The following is a 23,223-nucleotide window of genomic DNA, read 5'->3' as shown; positions in this document are numbered from 1 at the left end:
AGTTAAGATATATTCTTGTTTTCAGAAAGTATGAGCAAGCAACATGTATTTTTCATATATCAAAACCTGTAAGTTGAAAGAAAAATAAAACAGAAATTTCGTAGAAAGGTCTAATCCAAGAATTGACCGTGAAAAAGGTCATTCACGTTCTTTGTGTCTCTTTTACATCCTCTTAAAATAAGAGACAGCGTTGTAGCCACCTCACACAGCTTTCGATTTATTTAAATGTTTACATCTTAATTTGAGATTTTAAACTGTTTGGCACATCTCTCTAAGACTAAATCATCACTGTAATGTCAATATGTGACTTGTGCAACTAAATGTAAATTAAAGTGTGTAGTATGAAGACTGACATGTAGTAAATGACCAATAGTCATTATAATTATGAACAGAGGATAAAGGTAAATAGTATTAACTTTATTGAATAATCTTTATGGTCTTATTCATATGAATTATTCTCTGATAAAAGCCACATATATGTTTATAGAGAAATACTAACTGGTTGTCAGTAATTAAGAGAGGTGGAGTTTTCAGATTGTTCTGTGATTGATCAATCATTGATCAATGTGATTGATCATTGATCAATCTTGAACAACACAGAATTGATTTTTTAATCTTAATATACAAATAAATCAATCATTCAATAATCAGACATTTCTGTAACCTGTTTATTCAAAACCAAACAGAAAGGGATTGATTTGGTTATAGCGACTCTAAAATCTACATAAAACATACAAGTAAAACACTGCTTAGCTCCTGTCACCTGTGTGATGGCGAAAATGGAGACTTAAGAGATTTGAGATAAGATTACCTAGCAAGACTGAAAATTGAAAATGAGGAGTCCATCTCTGTTCATAGAGTGAACTCCAGTCCCAAATATGAAGAGACTGATTTTTGGTAGGGAGGTTTACACATCTATCAAGATAAAGTTACACAACTTTATCTTGAAACTATGTAAACAGGAGGAACGTACAGTTTTGTCCTTAGTCCTATCAGAACGATGCTGTAAGCACAGTTTCACTTTCTTCTCAATCCACTTCCTATATTCCTGTCTGTAACCTGGTACCTGAATTGATCCAGTTTGATCCAAGCCATACAACATGGAGCTACTCTAACCCAATGTTTGCAAATGCCGTTGTCTTAACTTCCACTCTCAGGACAATGGACTCATCATAAGCAAAAGAAGGCAAAAGCTGACATAGTTTTTGAACTCACATAGTTAGGCATCTCTTGTGTGGCAGTTCAGCCAATTCCTTGGAGCTTCCTACCAGTGATGCTTCAGAATTAAGGTTATGTTTGAAAGAAGTGATTTACAAACACTGCATTGCCATGGCCGTCCCACAACACAACTTTGATTGTTCTGAAATTCATTTTAACAAGCTTTTATTTCTTCTGAAATTTGGTCCAAGTTTCTGTTCATTTACCCTAAATATGCCTCAACTTTCCTTAGATGCCAAAGAAGTATAGAAAACGTCATTGAGTAATCATATCTAAAAATTCTTCAAATGAAAATTCTACAAGTGTGATAAATTTTTGCAGTCGATTATTCTTATAATGATGATGCTAAGAAAGTTGCATCAATAAGCATTTTGATATTGGTATAGTGAGAATAAGCAACACTATAAAGTTATAATGTATTGGGGAGATGTCTCTCTTAAGGAGAACTTTGATAATTTTGAAAGGCAGAGACAAGGCAACAGAATTTGGCCTCATTTATTAATAGTTCATCTTGACATTTGCATCACATTCGAATGGATGAGGAGAGTGAGACAATCCTAAAATATGGTATTAATCTGAAGACCACCTGCTACTAATTTCCAGTCACAGAGACGGATATTATAATTTTAGAATAAAATGGCTTTGACCGTCGCATTCAGTGACCCATATTTATATTTGCATAAGAATTTTGAAATGCTTAAGTAGTCCCATTTAACAAAAGTAAACCAATCCAATATTTTCAAAATAAATGCACATGGTAAAGCATTACTTCTATTATGTCATAGAATGTATGGTTTAACAGTGGTCCGATCATAATAACCTCTGATGATGCTTTGTGTTATAACACATAAAAATGGATCAGTAAATGCTTCTCTGATAATTAATGGTTCTTTAGAAAGACAAAAAAAAATTGTCCAGTTTTGGCAGAGATTTGTCAGGCTAGTTGATTAATTTAAGGAAAATTGCAGTAATTATTTCAGTGGACTGTTTCCTGTGGTATTATGAGTAGATGACCACTTGCAAAACAGTTTTAAATAAAATTCTCAGAATATCCCAGTTTTAAGTAGTATTTATGAAACAAAATCATATTCAATGATATATTTTGTATCACAGCACAGAATATAACTCCCAATGAATCATGTACCATAATGTATCTGATTTAAAATACTACCAGCATATTACAGGCAATTATTTTTGATATACATTAATATACTATTAAATACAGTTTATCTTGTTCGTGTATATTAAAATATACTTACGGGTTATCCAACAGCAGTACTATGGGATTAAGTTCTTTCTTTGGTCTATAGTATGCCCTGAGAGGAACAATAAAGTTATATAATCCATTTCCAGCTGTTTCAGCTGCAACTATAATTAGTTTATTTTTGAATCCATAGGCTTTTGCATCCTCATAGTAGTTATGCTGGCAACTCTACAGAAGAAAAAGTATACATTGAAATGTCATTTTTATACTTCATTAAAATTTGGAAAAAAAATTAATTTGTATGAAAATGTAAAATTTAACCATGTAAATCCTTATTTTCTAATAAATTTGAAAATAGTTACATTTCTCTGTGCTCATTTCTGCAACCTGCAGCAAGAAATAAAAGTATGCATGGCCAAGGAAAATGAACTGCAGGTTTGTAGCTTGATGCTGAAAGCCCCAACATTTTGTGTGTGTGCTTGTTCTATCATAAACTAAAGCTTTCTGCTAGAAGACATTGAGGTATACACTCTTACAAATTTATTTTCTCTGACTTTCATTTCCAGAAATATAGTAATATCATAATTACATAACTTGGGGAACATTCCCAGTACCAAATGCTTAAAGTGATGAAGAAAAGAAAACAGTGAAAAACAAAACGAAACAAACAAACAAACAAAACCCCTAACTGTCTACATACATAGTTGAGCTGGCAAGGTAATGATGCAAATACTCTAAAGTAAAATACCCAATAACACCAAGAAAAACAAGAACAAAGCATTATCAAAAACTCATCGTTGAGCTAAGGGCGTTTTGCTACTTCATGGAGTCTAGAATTTGACAGAATTACCACTGTTAACCCAATATTATTTTCAGCTAAATTATACGCATGGAGAACTGTTTTGATGTTCTGCTATTTTACTTTTACATGTCTTTATGTGCATTTCTTATTTATGTGGGTTGAGATTAGCTAAATCTCTGGAATATTCTGATCTCTTCATGTGGGTTGAGATTAGTTAATTCTCTGGAATATTCTGATCTTTTTTTTTTTTTTTTTTTTTTTGAGACAAGGCATCACTCCTGTCACCCAGGCTGGAGTGAGGTGGCACAATCATTGCTCACTGAAACCTCAACTTTCCAGGCTCAGGTGATTCTCCCACCTCAGCCTCCCGAGTAGCTGGGACTACAGGTGGGCACCAGCACGCTCAACTGCTTTTGTATTTTTGTAGATATGGGGTCCTGGGCTCAAGCAATCCACCCACCTCAGCCTCCCCAAATGCTGGGATTACAGGCATGAGCCACCATACTCAGACACTTCTGGAATATTCTTTGCCATTATTCTTTAATAAAAAAATAAAAAACACTGGTGAAAACAAGGCACCATGAGTAAACAGAAACAATCATAACAAGATAACTAGACCCACAAAGACTATGAATTTTGTGATTAAATTCAGAATACAAAATGTGCACATTTAACATGTTCAAAGAAATAAAAGAAAGCATTTAAAGCATGAGAAAAGAACAAGAGTCTATTTAAAATAACATCTAGCAGGTAGATGTTAAAAATAATATCTAAATCTATTTCTCTGTATCTTCTCCAACTAAAGAGTGTAACTCAAAAGATTATTTAAATTCCACATAAGATTCAGCCAAAGGGATCATGTGAAGGACAGAATGGAAGATAGGAACCAAAACAAAAGGTAGAGAAGAAAAGAAACAGAACCTAGGGTGAAAAAATTCAGACTTGGAAGCTATCGTGAGAATATCTAACATTTATTTAATCAGAATATCTGAAAAAGAGCTAAGAGAGAATCAGAAAGATACCTTATTCAAGCAAATATTGACTGAGAGTTTTTGAGATGTGATGAAAAACCAAATGCGATCTTAAAAGCAGACACACAGAAAAGAGCCGCATCAACAACAAAAACAACAGCAAAAACAAACAAACAAACAAAAAAACAATTCTAATGGTAGCTGACTTTTCAGCCATTATTTGGAGCACAGAAGGCAGTAAGTAAAGTCCTTAAAGTGCTAAAAGAAAAAAGAAAAAAAAAACTAAACTAGTAGCCTGGACTTGGACACAAAGTAAACCGTCTTTCAAGAATGAGTACAAAATAAGAACATTTGAAGGGAAACCATAATTAAAAGGATTCACCACCAATAGCATCTCTTTAACAGAATTTCTAAAGATGGTAATCTAGGAAGCAGGAAAATGAATCCAGAAGGAACTTTTAAGGTATAAGAAAGAATGGAGAACAAAGGAAATGGTAAGAACAAGGGCAACAAGTCTTTATTGAAAGGGTTCTTGGAGAACTATAAGCAGAATCTGGAGTAATATAAAGAAATAAAGTCACTCAGAAAGAGATCACGCATGCAACAAGAATAGTGTTAAGCTGATGTTTGGGTCATCAAGGATGTCAATATTTATGAGATCAACAAAGGAAAAAATACCTTTCCCTAAGGAGATTTAGAAATAGCTTAATTAATAGGGAAACAAAGAGCAGAGAACAGAGAATTTAGTGTTCATAAACACTGACCAGGACACCAGTCCCACTGATACTGACACAGAATAAATTGGATAACGCGATCCCAACTCACACACTTCACAGACACAGTAGAGTCAGCTGCATAATCCCATACTGTTCCTATAATCCCAAAGTGGGTGCTCATTTACATAGCAGACCACCTTCTATCAGTCTAATGGTACCTAAGTAACCAATAATTCCAGGTATTACTAGTCAATCAGCAACACCCAGAAATTTTGCTTCATTAATATGGTAAATGAAGCATTTTAACATTTTGATATTAAAAGATCCTCTTATTGTGCCTCCACCAATCCTGTTCTCTGAAAGTTTAGCCTTTCAGTTAGAATGGGATCCCTGTTTGGAGATAAATTATTTCCACTTTTTTGTCTCGTAATATTTTTCTATTTTAACTATGTATTAAAAGAAATAAAACCAGAAGTGAATCCAAGTTTTGTCGTGACTGAAGCATATATTATTTTAAGATTTATCCATAAAGAAAATAACAAAAATATTATAAATAATATTAGTCTTAAAAGGAGTCAATGTGGGGGAAGGGCCTTGAAATTTAGGGTTTATTAATGTTACTGAAAATGCATAGCTGGCCAGAAATGTCAAGTGCTTCATAATATTAAAGTAAATATATAAATATATGTATTCATCTGGGTCCACTGAGATGGATGATTCTGTCCCTCAAGATCAATACATATATATATATTTTTTTGAAAGAGACCTATATATATATTCAGTCTTGAGGGACAGAATATCATTCGACTGAAACCTATATACATATATGGGAAACCTATATATACACACACTATATATACACACTATATATATATAAAAACCTATATATATACAATGAAACCTATATATATATAATATGGTCTCGAAGGACAGAATCATCCATCTCAATGGGCCCAGATGAATATTTCAGAGTAATGACAAAGATTCTTAAAGCAACTTCAGGGAAATAAAGGCAAGAATTTTCTGATGTTCTCTAAGTCTTCTGCCTCAAGATTGATAGTAACAGTCAAAATTTATAATATTTATCATATAAAAAATAATAGCAAGAATATTAACAAAATGTATTAAGCACCAACTCAGTTATTAAGTTTCTTGCACTTTATTAAACATGTACTAAATTATATAATCCCTATAAGAGCCCTATGAGGTTCATATTAAAATAATATCCACTTTATGGGTGAGGAAACTGAAACTTGGTGAAGTTAGTTGCCCATTTTACATGACTTCTAGGTGGAGAGCTGAGATTTTAACTGTAACTTCAAAATGTAACGTAAAAGAAAAAGTTCCTAGTTAGAATTAGTGGCACACCTGAATCTCTAGGGGCTGTGAATATAAGGTTCTTCCTTTTATCAGTGTTGTTATTCTTCAAGAGAATAAACTCATACCAGTCAAGCCCAATGGCTGCACTGTGAAAAAAGATAAAACCTCTAGCATTCTTAGAATTTTTACCTTTTGGACAGTTTCTCTTGGTCCAAAAATGACAGTAAAACTTTGAGAAAGGAAATATTAGGCAAGACTCTAATATGAGCTTTCACTTTAGTCATAAACGAATCTTTGTGTCTAACACATGGACTTACTCTTCCCATCATGTCAAGGGGTTCCATAACAAGATATAAAGTAATAATGGTAAAATAAATAATGCACTTTTGGCCAAAATGATTTTTGGAGATTTTGGATGTTGAGGGTTCGTAGGGATGAGATTTGGTACCTTATTTTCCTCTTTAACAACATGACTAGCAGATCCATTAGGCTAATTTAGTAGAAGACTAAAGCATTTGGGTAATCATCAGTGCAGTTAAAAAAGTAAAACTGACCACTTTATGTAAATTTACATTGGAAAAGATAATACCAATACCCCTTAAACATATTGTAATCAAAATGCTGTATAAATTACTTACATTATGTCATTATAAAATGCTATAATTTTATTTTGTGAACAAAATAGCAGCAACAAGTACTTACCTTGTCTAATCTTAAGCAGCAAAATGGTACTTTTTCATGAAGAAGATGACAAAAAGTGGGTGAACTTCCTATATATGGAGAATAAGGTGGGTAACCTTTAGCATATCTGTAAAACAATACAAAATATTACCCTTGGATAAGGCATGCAAATTTGGCAAATTAAGTTACTGACATGTTCCTCTGTTTTAATAACATTATAATCAATAACTCTGTGTTGCAATTATATTTTGATAAAGAGGTAGTTAAGAAGAGAGGTAGGCAAGCTGTGGCCCCAGGGTCAAACATGACCCACCACATGGTTGTGCAAGCTGAGGGTTGTTTTTGTATTTTTAAATGGTTGGAAAAAGTCAAACTAGTATTTCATGTCATGTGAAAATTATATGAAGTTCAAATTTCAGAATCTATAAATAAAGGTTTATTGTAATTCAGCCACTCTCACTCACATATGTATTGTGTATAGGTGTTTTTGTGCTTTGATAACAGAGTTAGTAGTTGCAACAGGGGTCAAAAAGCCTGAAATATTAACTGGCTGTTCCTTTCCAGAAAAAGTTTGCTAACTCACAGCTTAGAAGATTTTTATTTAAAAAAAAAAAATAGTAATGTTAATTTTTACAACATACATTTAAAGCAAAATGCATTATTATGATTTGCTCTATCTGTATTTAGTAGACATAAATGCATAACTGAAAAGGATCAATAACTGAATTAATTGGTTAAAAACATGGTTTCTGTTGGAATCATGCTTAAAACATTATCAGAGACATTTAGCTTGCTGACTTTTAAAAAACAGCCAAATGCATATTTCGGCTATACTGACTTTCAGAATGAAACTTCTAAAACACAGCAGCATAAATGAAAATTAGGCAACAAAATAAAATTTAGTGAATATTCCCTTACCCAATAAGAGTGTTTGGTTTTAACAAATTTACCTGCTAAGCCATAAAATTTCAGACCTAGTTAAAACTGTTTTATCTTAAAGAAGATATGCAAATCAGTGTTTTCAGGAAATAAACTTCATTGACTGAGAGATAAAATTAGAGGGTAAAATTTTGTAAATTTAGAAGTTGGTAATCTCTGCAATTACTGCAACATCTCTTTCATTTTTCTAGAATTAAAAAAAAATTACCTCTCAATTTTTAAGAAATGTAAAGAAAGAATTTCAATCGCATTCCAAAACACGGTTTCCTGTGAAGACACTGGTTGCCAAACCTCTCCCTGTTCCCATCCTAGATTCCAAATATATTTGAGGACTCTATCCATTAATTTTTTGGAGAATAGATTTGGTTTTGTGGGTACATCAACTTTTCTTACAATAATTTTTTAAGTGGGAGGAATTAGAACAAAGAATATTTTCAAGCATCAATGATATTTAAGTTCTTTTTAGTTCAATTCAATATTACTTAAAGATACTGGAAGAAATGTTAGAGATTATATTACCAATGCCACTAATAACCATACTACCATACTACGACTAATAGTAATTAATAGTAATTGAATACTTACTCTGCAGAAAACATTGATTTGGCATAAGCACTTGTTCTCTATTACCTCAAGTAATCACTTCATAGCTTTATGAAGTAGTAATTACACTGAGTTTACAGGTGAGTTATTGGCCAGTTTTTTTGTTTTGTTTTGTTTTGTTTGACAGAGTCTTACACTGTCACCCTGGCTAGACTGTAGTGGCAGGATCTCAGCTCACTGCAACCTCCACCTCCTGAGTTCAAGGGATTCTCCTGTCTCAGCCTTCCAAGTAGGTGGGATTATAGGCATGCACCACCACTCCTAGCTAATTTATATATTTTTAGTAGAGATGGAGTTTCACCATGTTGGTCAGGCTGGTCTCAATCTCGTGACCTCAAATGATCCACCCATCTCAGTCTCCCAAAGTGCTGGGATTACAGGTGTGAGCCACTGTGCCCAGCCGCCAGTGTTTTGTTTTTTTTTTTTTAATTAAAGTCACTTGTACATAACCAATATCAAATGGAACTGGCATGGCAAACAATGTCCTTAGGACTCCACAGTCAAGGCTGTGGACTGCTGTGTTTTCCTGAAGAATCACAATTTAATATGTGGAATAAGACCTGTAAACAAACTCTACTGCAGGCTACAATGTGATTAATACTATATAGATTGATACTCTATTATTATTGAAGCTTAGAAAAGGGAAACAGTACTCCTTTTTAACATACATTTAAAATATTAATTAATGCATAGTGTATGAAAGTGCTGAACGCTGAGATAAGTAAGAAAAGCTTAATGGAGGGGGCTGCATTTTCATTTCATTGAATAATTGAACTTCAATACGAATGTGTAATAAAGTAAATTCAAAGTATAAAGTACAATATGCTATAAAAAGCATACAATTATGAAAATGAAGTTTATATCTTGAGAACACTGATTTATCTTTTTTTCCTCCTTGAGAATAAAACATTAAGAGCAAAAAGAGACTGGAAATATATATTGAAGCCAGAAACTTGAGATACTGGCTACTAGCAGTGTGTTTTGGTAGAAGTATACAGGAATGATACTATGATGTTCAGAAGGAAAGATCATTAGCTCCTTACCTAGTGGGAAGGTACCTAAAGAAAATACTTAAAGACATTAGCACAAAGCCCAGTAATCTTACTCCTCAGAGGATCTGAACATACTCTAAATTTGAAGAAATTTCTTCATCTGGCGTAGTTTCATCTTCTGATTGGTCACTTAGAAGATCACATGTTTGAATCGATGATGTATCTGCAACCTCTAAAACGGGAGCAATGCTAGGTCTTCTTACTTCTTTGCTTCCCTCTGTAGGAAGAGACAGGGTAGGGCCACTTGCTGATCTACAGCTTGTGTCTTGCAAGTCTATAGCCACGGTACCTAAAACAATAAAACATGAAAATTTATCAAGGCGTTTGCCATATTGATCACTAGTGTTGAAGGTTAAATGAAATATGAAATATAATGAACATAATCAAGATATATATATACACACACACCACACACACAGATATATATATACACACACACATTTATGTGTGTGTAATTTTAGTTCTAATAGCTAAGTATTTCTTTTGCATGCAGGCATTTTCCTGGACAAAAAAATCTCTATTTGCACAAAAGTGTATTTGCAGAGTGTTGCTCTACATCATGAAACATAAGATTTGTAAAATCCTGAAGTATATAAAAACTTAAAGTGAAAAAGTACATCCTGATGTTTCAATTTATATTTATTTAAAATGTATTATTTTGTTGTTGACCATGTCCATTTTGCGAATGTTTCATTATGTCTTCCCCCCTTTTCTTTTTCTTTTCTTTTTTTTTTTTTTTTCTTCCTTTTTGAAGACAGAGTATCACTCAATACTGCAGGCTGGAGTGCAGTGGCACAATCTCGTCTCACTGCAACCTCTGCCTCCCGGGTTCAAGAGTTCCCTTTTCTATCGAGTTATCTTTTTGTAATTGATTTGTGACCACTTTTTAAAATATCGGAACTACTAATGGGTTACACTTATTTTTTATTAAATGAATATTTATTGAGTGCCACATAAGGGGAGCACTGTTCCAGGTACTTGAGATCTGTAGAGAAGACAAAAAGTTTCTACAAGATGAAAGCTGTATGTAGCAAGTAGACCAATAAATGGATAATTGTAGATAATGATCAGTAGCATGCAGGGAGAGGAATGGAATTTTTATTTGGTAGGAAAGAAGGCCACTGTGAAGCTAGGACATTTGATTTTTGACCTGAAATACAATAAGGAACACACAAGTCATGGAAATACCTGGAGGTAGAAAGAATGGCAACCCCAAGCCCAAGTGGCTTAAGGTTATTGAATAGTTGAGGCACTCAAGGCATAGAAGGAGGAAGAAGCAATTCCCTTTGTGAATTTTATCGAAATTTACAAATTAATTTTAATATCCATTTATGAAAAATTGAGGTTCCTCTCCTTCTGGAGAAAATAATGATGAAAGACATCATATTTCATAATTACTCATTTCATTTATGCACTCAGTGGCACCTGGTCATCCTTCTAAAAGTTGTTAGTCTTTGCTCTGTCCCATTCTTTGAAACAATTACAGTCATGCATTGCTTAAAAGGGGGGATATGTTCTGAGAAATCTATCATTTGGTGATTTCTTCAATATTCAAACATCATAGAGTATACTTACACAAACCTAGAGGAGGTAGCACTAGGCTATATGGTGCATAGGCTGTATGGTATAGCCTATTACTATTTGGTATAGGTATAGCCTACTGCCCCTAGGCTATATGGTATAGCCTACTGCTCCTAGACTGCAAATCTGTACAGCATGTTACTATACTGAGTGGTGCAGTCAATTCTAACACAATGGTAATCTCAATATAGAAAAGGTACAGTAAAAATATGGTATTACAATCTTATGAGACCAACATTGTATATGTCATCCATCATTGACTGAATTGTCTTTATGCAGCACACGACTATTTAAAATTCCTCTTTCCTCAAATCTCTGACCTTCCAACCTTCTTCCTCATTATAATAACATGAACTGAAGAAATGTTTACCTTATCTCAGCCCTTCACTTCCATAGTAGTTTATTAGACCCAATAAAAACAATGTTGCACACATTTTTATACATTCACTCTTTGACCACCACTATTTCTTGTTTGTTCAGGTCACTCTCACTGATTTTCCAACACTAGCTATGATTTACCAAGATGGAATTTCAATTCTACTAATGATACCAGAGTTTGTCTCTCTCATTCCCTCGATGTTTTCTCTTCTCTTCTTACCTATCCTAAATTCCATGTGTAAGCATTATGATTTATTTTCTTGCATATACCCTTGGATCCCTTGATACATTTTTTATTCATTCCACCCTCTTGACAAAATAGAACCCTGGTTAAGTTAAACTCTCCATGTTCCCCATATCTATACCTATGCAACTGAATACACCCGGACAGTTTAGCTCTTGCATCATTAGTAGTCTCTCCACAATGTCTGTCCTGATTTTTGGCAGTTTCACCATACACATAGACGATTCTTCCAACATTGCAGACTCAGCTCCTTGTCCTGCTCTCTAGTAATGGCTTTCTTTTTACTATCACTCTTCAGTCATTCACGCTCATGGTCACACCTTAGCTTTTGTAATTATTACTTGCTGCACATCATCTCTCCTTCTGGCATCTCACTCTTTGACACCTGTACCTTGACTTTCCAGCTCTTTCCCTCTTGATTTTCATTGGAATTAGAATTAATTAATCCACTATCCTTTCAGTCTTTTTTTAACCAAAATACATCTTTTCACTTCTTTACTTAAATTAAGTTCCATGGCCTATAATTACATACAATCTATTATACAAACCCTCAATCTCTGTGCCTTTCTTACTTGCTTGTACTTTCAACACAAGTTACAATTCCATTAATTTTCTCCGTTTTGCAGTGAGAGGTTTTAAGAGCTGTCCAGACCTATGGTTTCTAATTTATCTTCTACCATTCTTTCCCAAGTGCACTCCAATCTAGCATTGTCCACCACCACTCCATTGAAACAACTCTTATGAGGGTGAACAATGATCATTGCATTGCTAAAGTCAATTGACACTTCTCAGTCCTTACATTATATTACCCATTGGTAACATTTGACATGGCTTACCATGGTGTTCTCTTGATGCACTTAGCTCACTTGGATTCCAGGACACCAGACTCATTGGGTTTTCCTACTATCCTGCCAGTAGCTCCTCTTTGGTCTCCTTTGCCGGTTTCTTCTCATCCCCCTGATACTTAATCTTAGTATACTGCAGAGGTCTGTTCTTTGTCTTTTATTTTTTTCCTGCCTGTACTTATTTCCTCAATGACTTCATTCAGTCTTATGGCTTTAAATGTATACATAAGCTCAGAAATAAAAAATTTACTTTTTCAGCCTCTCTCTCTTTCCTGAAATCTAGACTCTTACATCTAACCTCCTGTTAGACATCTTCAAGGTGTTCCAAAATACTCTTTTATCTTCCCTGGACCTCCCCCGCTCTGCCAAAACCTGCATTCCCCCTAGGCTTTCCTCTCAATTTATGACCATTCCCTTTCTCCAGTTGCTTAATCCAAAAACCTTATGTTTATTCACACTTCTCTTTTTCTCACAGTTCAATTTCATTTGTTAAGGAATCCTGATTATCCTAAAGTACATCCAGAATTTTCTCCTTCTTACTACTTCCACTTGAAAATAGTCTGATCCTTGCTCCAAACCATTTATTTTCAACAGCAGCCTGAGTTGAGTACAAAAACAAGTCAGCATAGGTGAGATCAGGTCAATGGCTCTGCATAAAACCTCGCAATAATTCCCACTTCACTGAGGGTAGAAGCTGCAATCCTCATATGGACTTAAATAATCCTTACAGGATCTGGCCTCTTTCTACTTGTTCCTCCTCATCTCCTACTAGTCTTCCAGCATTTACTGTGCTTGAGGCACAAGGGCCCTTTTACTGTTCCTGGGGCACCCCAGCCAGGCTCCCACTTTAGGGCCTTTGTGCCAGCTGTTATCTCTGCCAGGAATGCTCTTTCTCCAGACCTCCACAGGACTAATTCCTCATTTCCTTCAGGTATCTGCTCAAACATCACCTTCTGGCCTACTAGCCACTTCATTTAAAACTCCGCTTCTCCCACAATTAATTATCTCCTATACTAGCTCTGCTTCCTTCTTTTAGTTTTTCCTTTATAACTTATAACCCACTAACATATTAAGTAATATATTTATTTTTTATATATACTTTGCTTATTGCCTGTCTTCTCCATAATAGAATGTAAGCTCTATGAATGAAGGATCTTTGTTTCTTCACTAACGTTTTATCACAAATACTTACGAGAGTTATTGGTACATGTTAGGTACTCAATAAATACCTTTTTGGGTACATATTAGGCACACAATAAGTACTTTTTGAATACATTAAAAAATGAATATTGCTACTGTAGAATAAACATATGTAAATGACAAATAGGATTACCTAAGAAAGTCTAGGTAGAACCATTGTGTTTGGAGGGAGTGATATTTACTTAGGCAATGTTGGGGTGTGAGGAATAGCTCCTGCCAGAGGAAACTTAATGTTTTAAGGCCCATTGGTGAAAAAAAAAATGAGTGAAGACTGAAAGAAAGTGAGTATGTTTGGAGCTTAGGAGAGCAGCGAAGGTGTGGTAAAATGTGGGGCTAGAAAAGTCAGAAAATATCATTAATAAAAAGCCTATAAAGAAAATGACTAAGTAATTTATTTTCTAAACTAGGATACTGCAGAGTAAAAGGGGGTTCTTTTAATAATTACATCAGGACAATTATATACACTGGAACAATCCTAAGAAACTGGAACATTCTTAAGAAAACTAGGTTTGCATAATGCAAACAAGAACTTAAGAAAACTAGGATTGCATAATGCAAACAAGAACTTATAAACCTACTGATAAGTTAAGTCACACTATAGAATTTAGACTTTTTTTCCAATGGGTAGCATGAAGCAGGTGATTTATTCAGGAAAATATTATCAAAATTGTATTTAAATTTTTTTACTCTGGTGGCAGGGTGGAGAATTGAGTGTAGGGTGGCAAGGCTGGAGACATGGAAAGAAGACAAGGTTGTTGATCCTGCAGTTCAGGGAGAGGAGGATGGAGGCACAGACCACGATGATGTTGGTGGTGGACATGGAAAAAAAACTGAATGATTCTAGGGGCTATCTACCGGTCAGATTTCATAGAATTTGGCTAACTATGAGGTATGAGAAGAGCGGGTGTTGAAAAGTCAAAATTGTGACTTTATAAATCAAAGGATTATGTTGTCATCTGTTTTTTAGAAGAAAAAAAGGAGGAGAAGGAGAAAATGGTGTTGAATGAGAGTGTAGAGATCAGTTTAATTTGAATATGCTGTGCTAGTTTTTCCCGCAATACTCAAATAGAAATAACCAGTAGACAGTTCCTGTTGCTGTAAATAGATGTTGAGTTAATGCTTTAGGTAAAGGAATAATCAGTTTTTGGACAACTGAATCCATGAGAACAGACGTGACCACACAAGGAAAATGAATGTGCACAATGCAGAAAACAAGTCATTAGAGTGTTTCAGGAAGAACATGGTCAATATTCTTGTCATATACTGTGAAGACAATCATTAGATTTAGTGACAAAGAGGAGAGTGGTGATCTTGCCTGAATAGTTTCAGTGATATGGCTGCAGGTGTCAGATTGAACTGGATAGAATCATGGATATAGGACAACAATAAAATCTAAAGTCTGCCACTAAACACAACACTTTGGAGAAATTTGTCTCTGAAGTTGTTATCACAGAAGGTTCAAAATTACATGTGTATGGTGCACACAGAGATATGAAGACACACACACACACACACAGAGAGAGAGAGAGAGAGAGAGAGAAAGGGAGAGAGAGAGACAGAGAGAGAGACAGAGAGAGAGAGAGACCAGCCAGTGATTCTGAATAGAAAATGAAGTTAGGTAATGAGGATAGATTACAGAGTAAAGTCTCTGAGGAGGAACAAGAGCATGGTTCATGGAATAAATGAATGTATCAGTATGTTAAAAAGGGCACATTTTCCTTGTGACAGATACTAAACGTTTGTAGGTTTGTAGATAGTTGGTAGCCAAACCGTAAGGAAATTCTTATTTGCATGAAGATTTTTTTTATTTTATCTTTTTTCTTCTGTGTCATAGAAGCCAAGTTCAATGGTGAGAATGAGGTAGAGATGGAAAGAGAATTTTGAGAAAATGAAGAATATTTGAAATAACCTTTGCTGATGATAATTACAAAGAGAACTTAAAAAAGATACATAAAAGTGTATGAAGCTGGCCGGGCGGGGTGGCTCATGCCTGTAATTCCAGCACTTTGGGAGGCCCAGGCGGGCGGATCACGAGCTCAGGAGATCGACACCATCCTGACTAACACAGTGAAACCCCATCTCTATTAAAAAAAAAAAAAAAAAAAAACACAAAAACAGCTGGGCGTGGTGGCGGGCGCCTGTAGTCCCAGCTACTGGGGAGGGTGAGGCAGGAGAATGGCGTGAACCCGGGAGGCAGAGCTTGAGGTGAGCCGAGATTGTGCCACTGCACTTCAGCCTGGGCTACAGAGTGAGACTCCGTCTCAAAAAAAGAAAAAAAAAAAAAGTGTATGGAGCTTATGGGAAATATAAAATGATTGTTGGTTGTGTTTGTGTAATATCTTAGATTTTTTTTTTTTTTTTTTTTGGACACAGGGTCTTTCTATGTTGCCTAGGCTGTTCTCAAACTCCTGCCTCAAAAATTCTTCCATCTCAGCCTCTGCAATAGGTGGTATTATAGGCCCACGCCACCGCAGTAGGCTAATATCTTATTGTTTAAAAAATTCACAACTTAGAAATGTTCTGTATACCTAATTATACCGAGTTTGCAAAATGCAGCATGCTTCAAATTTGCTTTAAACTTTTAACAAAAATCGAAACGCATTTGTATCTATCATTATTTTTTATTTTAGGAATAAATTAATGATATTTTCAATTCATTTTTACTTACCCATGCTGGCAATTATGCTATGTACAGGTAATCTGGAAGGTCCATGATAAAATGACCTGGACACATTGCTTTTTCTTCGCTGGTCTTGGTTTTTAAATGCTGAATTCTCTTCTTTGGTAATATTAATATAAAAACATATGTCTGTAGAATTCATAATATATCGAGGACCTGGATTCAGCAAAATGTTTTTATTATCCTCCCTCCTAACACCAATCAAGCAGACGCCAAACCTTAATTTAAAAAAAAAAAAAAAGAGTTTGTAAGAAAATTAGTAAATGATTATTAAGACTGAGGAAAATAAAAGTTTTAAATCATAGCATTTTGAAGTTTGAAATGATCCTAGAAGTTCAAGATCCTCATTTTTACAGAAAAAAACTATGTGCTTAGTGTGTTGTAAAACGAATTTAGCTGATTATGACCACTATAAATTTACATTTTAATGAAAATGAATGGAAGAACATAAGCAACATGAGTGCATGTATACACTAAGGGCAATATTATTCTGCAAATTTTTACAACAATTTTACTTTGGTCAAAAAACATAAACAGCATTTCTTACTTTGGTAAAAAAATAAAATAAAAAGCTTAAAACTGTTGGCCAAAGGAAAGAAACTTACCCGTGATCACCTAAAAGAACCAGGGTCCCTGAATTTATCATAGTTGGTTTACTTTAAATTTTAGGAAAAAATTTATATATTTTTAAACAGTCTAAAATAGGTATGCACTTAGTCAGAAAAATATAGCAATCTTTAAATGTAACAGGATCCTCAAAAAATGTCTTATGTATTTTTGGGGGCTTCCTGAAAGCACAAATTATCCTGAATCTTTTTATTTCAACATGCCTTAAAGTGTTACAAATTAAATCAAGTTTAAAGATATTTTTAAGCAATAAAAGTATATGTATCAATAGAATTACATTGAGAAGTAAAGTTTAATACAGAAGCTCCTTGATTTATGATAAAGTTATACCTTGATAAACCCAGCATAAGTTGAAAATATTATTAAATAAAAAATGCTTTTTATACAGCTAGCCTAACAAATATCATAGTTTTAACCTAGCCAACCTTAAAGATACTCATAACACTTAACGTTGCCTACAGTTGGGCAAAATCATCTAATACCAAGCCTGTTTTATGATAAAGTGTTAAATATCTTATGTAATTTATTGAATATTCTATTGAAAGTGAAAAATAGAATGATTGTATGGATACAGGAAGTATGGTTTCTTCCAAATGGCTATTGTTTTGTACTATCATGGTCAAAAAATCGTAAGTCAAAGCATCATAAGTTGGGGGTTCCTCTACATTACAAAATAGATTAGTAGACTATATAGGTATATTGTAAATCCTCCAAAATGTGTTACATTAAAACATTTAATACAGATAATATGTTATTTTCATTATATACATACATTTTTATTTCTTAAGTAAATCCTTTTTTTTTTTTTTTCTAAAAAGGAAAAGCAAAAAAAGTTCTACGTTTAAATTGGAAGGTAGTTTTATTTATTTTTTAACTTATTTCTCAGGTCAAAACAAGGGCCACCATCAGAGATTTTTTTTTTTTTAATGTATAGTTTTTAGAAATATTAGTGTTATTTTGTTTTGGTTCCTAATCAACATCTTAAAATTCAGATCTGTGAAGAAGATTTTCATGTGTTTGTAAATTCTTAATGGATTAAAATATTTTAAAAAGACTTTAAAAGTTGCTAAATGAAATATTCCTAATAAATTATAATTTACTCCTGACAGTCTTATAGAGACCATACAGCCACCAGGGTTCAAATGTTTCAACATTGGGTAATATTGTGACAAAAATTTCGGAATGCCTAAACACATGAGCACAATATGCATTCTATTTTTGAAAACAGTTTCCACATGGTATGCTTGACTGATTGATATTTTAATTTTTCTCTGAGGCAGAGACATACTTTTTGTGTGCATGGAAAGAGGCATATGTAAAACTCTTTCCTTCATATTCAGCAAAAAATGTACTTTCTTCCAAAACAATGTGGTAGACTTCATTCCCAGAGCATCTACCGTACATCTTCTGCCATTGTTCTGGCGATTGCTGGCCTTCTCTGCAACACAAGCACACACACATACACACACACAAAAAGAAAACACAGTGAATGTGGTTAAAAAACAGTTGTCATAGAGCTGTTTCTCAACTGTATAAGAACTGGCAAGCACAATCCAAAGAAGCAGCTGAGTAATGCTTTGAACTCTGAAGATGACATTATATGCAAGAGTTTCTACAAAAAATTTGAAATTAATAGTATATATATATATATGATTGAGAAATGGCAGTTTTCTAGAAAGTGGGAGCTTTTCAAGATCCAGCTAATGAAGAGCTTTACTCTCATAATGAATCATTGAGATACAGGACTTAACTTTCAGTCACTCTTTATACATATCCTATCATGCATATATTCTAAAATTTATTGTACAGTCTCCATAATATGGCCAAGGTTATCTTACCTATGATACTTGCGTGGCTGCTGTAGGTATTTTATTTTGCTTTATACCTAAAATTACAAATGTATCTCAATTTATCAATTTGATTTTATAGAATATCTACCTTTATTTTTTGTTCATATCATAGCAATAACTTTCTTCCAATTCTATAGCAGTCAAGAAAAGACAGTTTTCTGTGATAAATGTAAGGATCTCTCCCACTAACTGAATATTTTTGTAACCACCAAATTCATGTTGGAATCCTAATCCCATTATTAAGGTATTTGGGGGTGGGGCCTTTGAGAAGCAATTAGGTCATGAGGGTAGAGCCCTCAGGAATGGAATTAGTGCATTTTAAAAAGATGCTAAAGAACTATCTTCCCTCCATGTGAGAATACAAGTCAGCTGTTTAAAACTCAGAAGGCGGCCCTCACCAGCACTGAATCATGTTGGCACCTAGATCTTGGATTTCCAGCCTCCAGAACTGTAAGAAATGAATTTCTGTTGTTTATAAAATGCCCAAGCTGTGGTAATTTGTAATAACAGCCTGAACTGACTAAATCTCCAAAAGACATCCCACAAAAGTATTTTTACAAAAAAGATAAGTTTACCACAAAAAGTGCAATGTCTTTTGTTCTGGAACATTCTGCACTGCCCGCCTAACTCAGTGGCTTTAGAAATATATTAAAAATTCAATTTATGAGAAATTTATAATGGATATATAAGTAGCTTATTTCTCATTTTATATAATAAATTAATTTGCCTTTGCTGAATGAAGCTTATGAACTCTACAAAAAAGCACAGTTTAGAAGCAATATGATACATATATAAAAATCAAAATAATTTATCATAATCTCTAATAGATTCTTAATGGATCAAAAACAGATCACAAGGCATTACAGCCATGTTTAGGACTTTAAAAGCCATTTTGAACTGAGTATTTTCTAAAGGGTTTATTAGGAAGGTAACATTTATCAATATTTTCAAATTGTCAATAAGCTTTAAAAAATATCTATTTTCTAAGTATGCCTCATTTCTGCCTCATTCCTTCTTAAGTATGCTTAAAGAGTTAAGAGCCTGGGCCCTGGAGTTTGATTGTCTAATCAGAGTCCCAACTCTATAAACTCTATAATCTTATTTGTTTTTTTGTTTGTTTTTTGAGATGGAGTCTTGCTTTGTCATCAGGCTGGAGAACAATGGCACGATCTCAGCTCACTGCAACCTCTCCCTCCTGGGTTCAAGCGATTCTCCTGCCTCAGCTTCCCGAGTAGCTGGGATTACAGGCACCTGCCACCATGCCCGGCTAATTTTTATATTTTTTAGTAGAGATGAGATTTCACCATGCTGGCCAGGCTGGTCTTGACCTCCCGACCTCAGGCAATCCACCCGCGTGGGCCTCCCAAAGTGCTAGGATTACAGGCTTGAGCCATTGGCCCTGGCCAAACTCTACAATCTTTTGTGAGTTATTTAACTTTTCAGTGATTATCTTTTCAGTGAAAAACAGTATCAGCTTCATTGGGTTAGATAAAATGAGGTAATACAAAGAACTCATTTGGGAGATGTTGGGATCAGAGAAAACATGCAGTAAATGTAAGCTGCCAATATTACTCTGATGTTACATCTTCCTTATTGCTAAATTCCAGAGCCATTTTAAATAAACCTAGTCGACTTACTAAACAATAATGCTTTTAAAACCTGTACCCATTCTTCCATAACGTTAATGTATTTTTGAAAATAGGAAAACAATATAAAACAGTTTTGATTTTTGATTGCATATGACTACATCTAGCTACTACTTCCTAAGAATGATTGTCCCTGGTGGAAAAAAATGTTCCCTTTGGCAAACAAAAATAAAGTTATTTTTGTTATGTACCACATTACTATTTGGCAAGATGATACTTGGCAAGAACAGAATCTATCTGAAAGGCTGAAAATGTATGAGATGGTGCTGGTAATTCATCAGTATTTGTTTGAGATTCAAAAGCCAGCATGAGGTCAACTAATTGTCATGCAAGGGTACTAAAAGCTATTCAAGAGAATTAGAACTCTAATTCCAGAAGCTGACAGGAGAACACAATGTGGTAACTTGGAAGGGAACAGAAAGGGATGGAATCGGACAAAGACAGTTCAGATAAATTTTCTTAAATAATTTGCTTATTGCCTTGCTATTTTATACTGGCACATTGCCCCTCAGGCAGCATCATTTTTTAGGATGTCATTTTGTTGGAATTTTTTTTCTTTATGATTTCTTCAAAACCTCTAATAGTTAACCTTGAATCTCTAAATTCATCTAATTTTCAATATACACATTTTGTTATTTTCAGCTCATGTTATTTGCTTGAGAAATGCTAGACATCAATATAACATGTAATGCTGGTGTGTATATCCAGTCTGCACTCATTAACTAATACACAAAATATTTATTGAGCACCTGTGAAATGTCAGGAAAGGCTTTAGATTCAAAGGTTAGAGCAGTTAACAAAAAAGGTAAAAATGTCTTGTCTCATAGAATCACTAGTAAGAGAAGGCCAACAATAAACAAGAAAAAGCAAATTGTGTTGTGTTTAGAGATGATAATGGTGGGGAGAAAAATAAAGCAGGAAGGGAGCTAACATTTTAGCAGGTAGAATAAAATGTAAATAGTGTGACTGGGGAAAATATGATATTTGAGTAAAAATCTTGAGGAAGGCAAGAGAGGTCTTGGAGAACACCATTACAGCCAGAAGGAGCTACAAGCACTTCCCTGAGACAGAGTTAATGCTTGATGTGGCTAAGGAAGAGCAGGGAAGCGAGTTTAGCTGGAATTCAGGGAGGGGGAGAAAATGGGTCCACAAGTAAGTAAATGGGAGGAGGGATCATGTAGGACTTTATAAATAGTTGTACTATGGCTTTGACCTTTCATTGGGATGACTTGGCAATCATCGGAGATTTTTTAAGACTAGTACAAAAGGTCCGATTCATATTTTATAAAATCCCTTTGGTCATTGTGTTGAAAACAGACTGAAGAAGGGACAATGATCCCTTCTTCTTGCAATGATCCACCTAGATGATAATGGTTTGGATTATGTTAGATTCTGGGTATGTTCTGAAGGTAGACTTGAAAAATTTGCTAATGGAAGAGAAAAATATATAACAATCTCAAATATTCTTAGCCACAAGAAATACGGATAAACAAACAAATATCCATATAGATAACAGTGAAAAGAAATATGGATAGATAAGCAAACAAATAAATATCCATATAGATAAGAGTGAAAATGCAAGTCCCAGTGCTTACAAAACATCATGGGGAAATCTTAAATACAAAATGTTAGATAAAAGAATAGTCTGTAGATTCAGCTTTACAGCAAACTAAGTCTTACAAAAAGAGAGAAGATGTCAAACAGACATGGTGTATGTGAGGTTTCACAAACATTTGGAATGTTTATTTTTTTTTAAATCTGAAATGCTAGGTACATTGGTGTCCATGATAATATTCTTAGGCCTTTTGAGTGCCTGAAATATTTTCTAATAAATAAAAAATAAAATGCATCACAAAAAGGCAAAAAAAAAAAAAAAACACCATGATTGGTACTAATAATTTAAGCTTTTTGTTTGTATATTTTTCACTGCTTCCTTGCAGTGTTTCAGGGTAGCATTTGGTCTACATTATATGAGCATCCCCTAGCCCCCACTTATTAATATTTTAGGACTAATATTTTACCTAGGCACAAAGTAATCATTTTTCCATTTCTATGACAAACGTATTGAATTTAACTTTTTTGAGCATCTACCCAGTTACTCAATGTATTGAATAATCTATCTTTTTACTCACTAATTTAAAATAACTCCTTTATCAAATACCAAATTCCTAATTATCTGTGCCTGTATTAGAAGTACATATAATTTGTAGCCTGTTAATTGATTCTTCTCTATGCATTCACTAATAGCACACTATTTCAATTATTGTAACTGTGCATTATTTTTAGGTATATAAGGTAATCCTCTCTCATTATTATTGTCCTTCAAAATTTTCCTCGCTTCTCTGATTGCTTCATTTTGTCATGTAAACTTAGAATCAGCTTATCTATTTTAAAAAAGAATGTTGTGTTGGTATGATTGTTGGGATGGAATTCAAATAATAAATTTGGATGAAATTGACATCTTTATGTTAGCGACATATTATCTTCATTTGCATGCTAATTACCCTCTATTTCTGCCACAACATCTCACCCAACACCGATCTCAGCAGAATGTAGCAGTGGAATCACTGAGCCCTGTTGTTTACCCTGTTTTCTGGAGGATTTCTGGTGACTAGAACATTTTCTAAGACACAGTAGATGTTCAAAAATATTTACTTAATGAAAGA

The 23,223-nt window shown here is 34.1% G+C and overlaps 1 protein-coding gene across 4 annotated transcripts in view; it reads right to left on the bottom strand.

Annotated features, from left to right (window-relative positions):
* KCNT2 (potassium sodium-activated channel subfamily T member 2) overlaps positions 1-23,223 on the bottom strand; it is a 399,106-nt gene that overhangs the window by 117,453 nt on the left and 258,430 nt on the right. For all 4 annotated transcript variants that reach the window (XM_050782689.1, XM_050782710.1, XM_050782700.1 and 1 more), the window contains exons 15-19: positions 18,350-18,499; positions 16,423-16,652; positions 9,582-9,795; positions 6,934-7,039; positions 2,478-2,650 (exon numbers count right to left, since the gene is read on the bottom strand). In XM_050782689.1, coding sequence (XP_050638646.1) covers positions 2,478-2,650; positions 6,934-7,039; positions 9,582-9,795; positions 16,423-16,652; positions 18,350-18,499 — 873 coding nt within the window. The remainder of the gene's footprint in view (positions 1-2,477; positions 2,651-6,933; positions 7,040-9,581; positions 9,796-16,422; positions 16,653-18,349; positions 18,500-23,223) is intronic.

This window comes from Macaca thibetana, chromosome 1, assembly GCF_024542745.1.
Source record: "Macaca thibetana thibetana isolate TM-01 chromosome 1, ASM2454274v1, whole genome shotgun sequence".
In the NCBI taxonomy this organism is placed as follows: domain Eukaryota; kingdom Metazoa; phylum Chordata; class Mammalia; order Primates; family Cercopithecidae; genus Macaca; species Macaca thibetana.
This window is presented reverse-complemented; position numbering and strand designations above follow the sequence as displayed.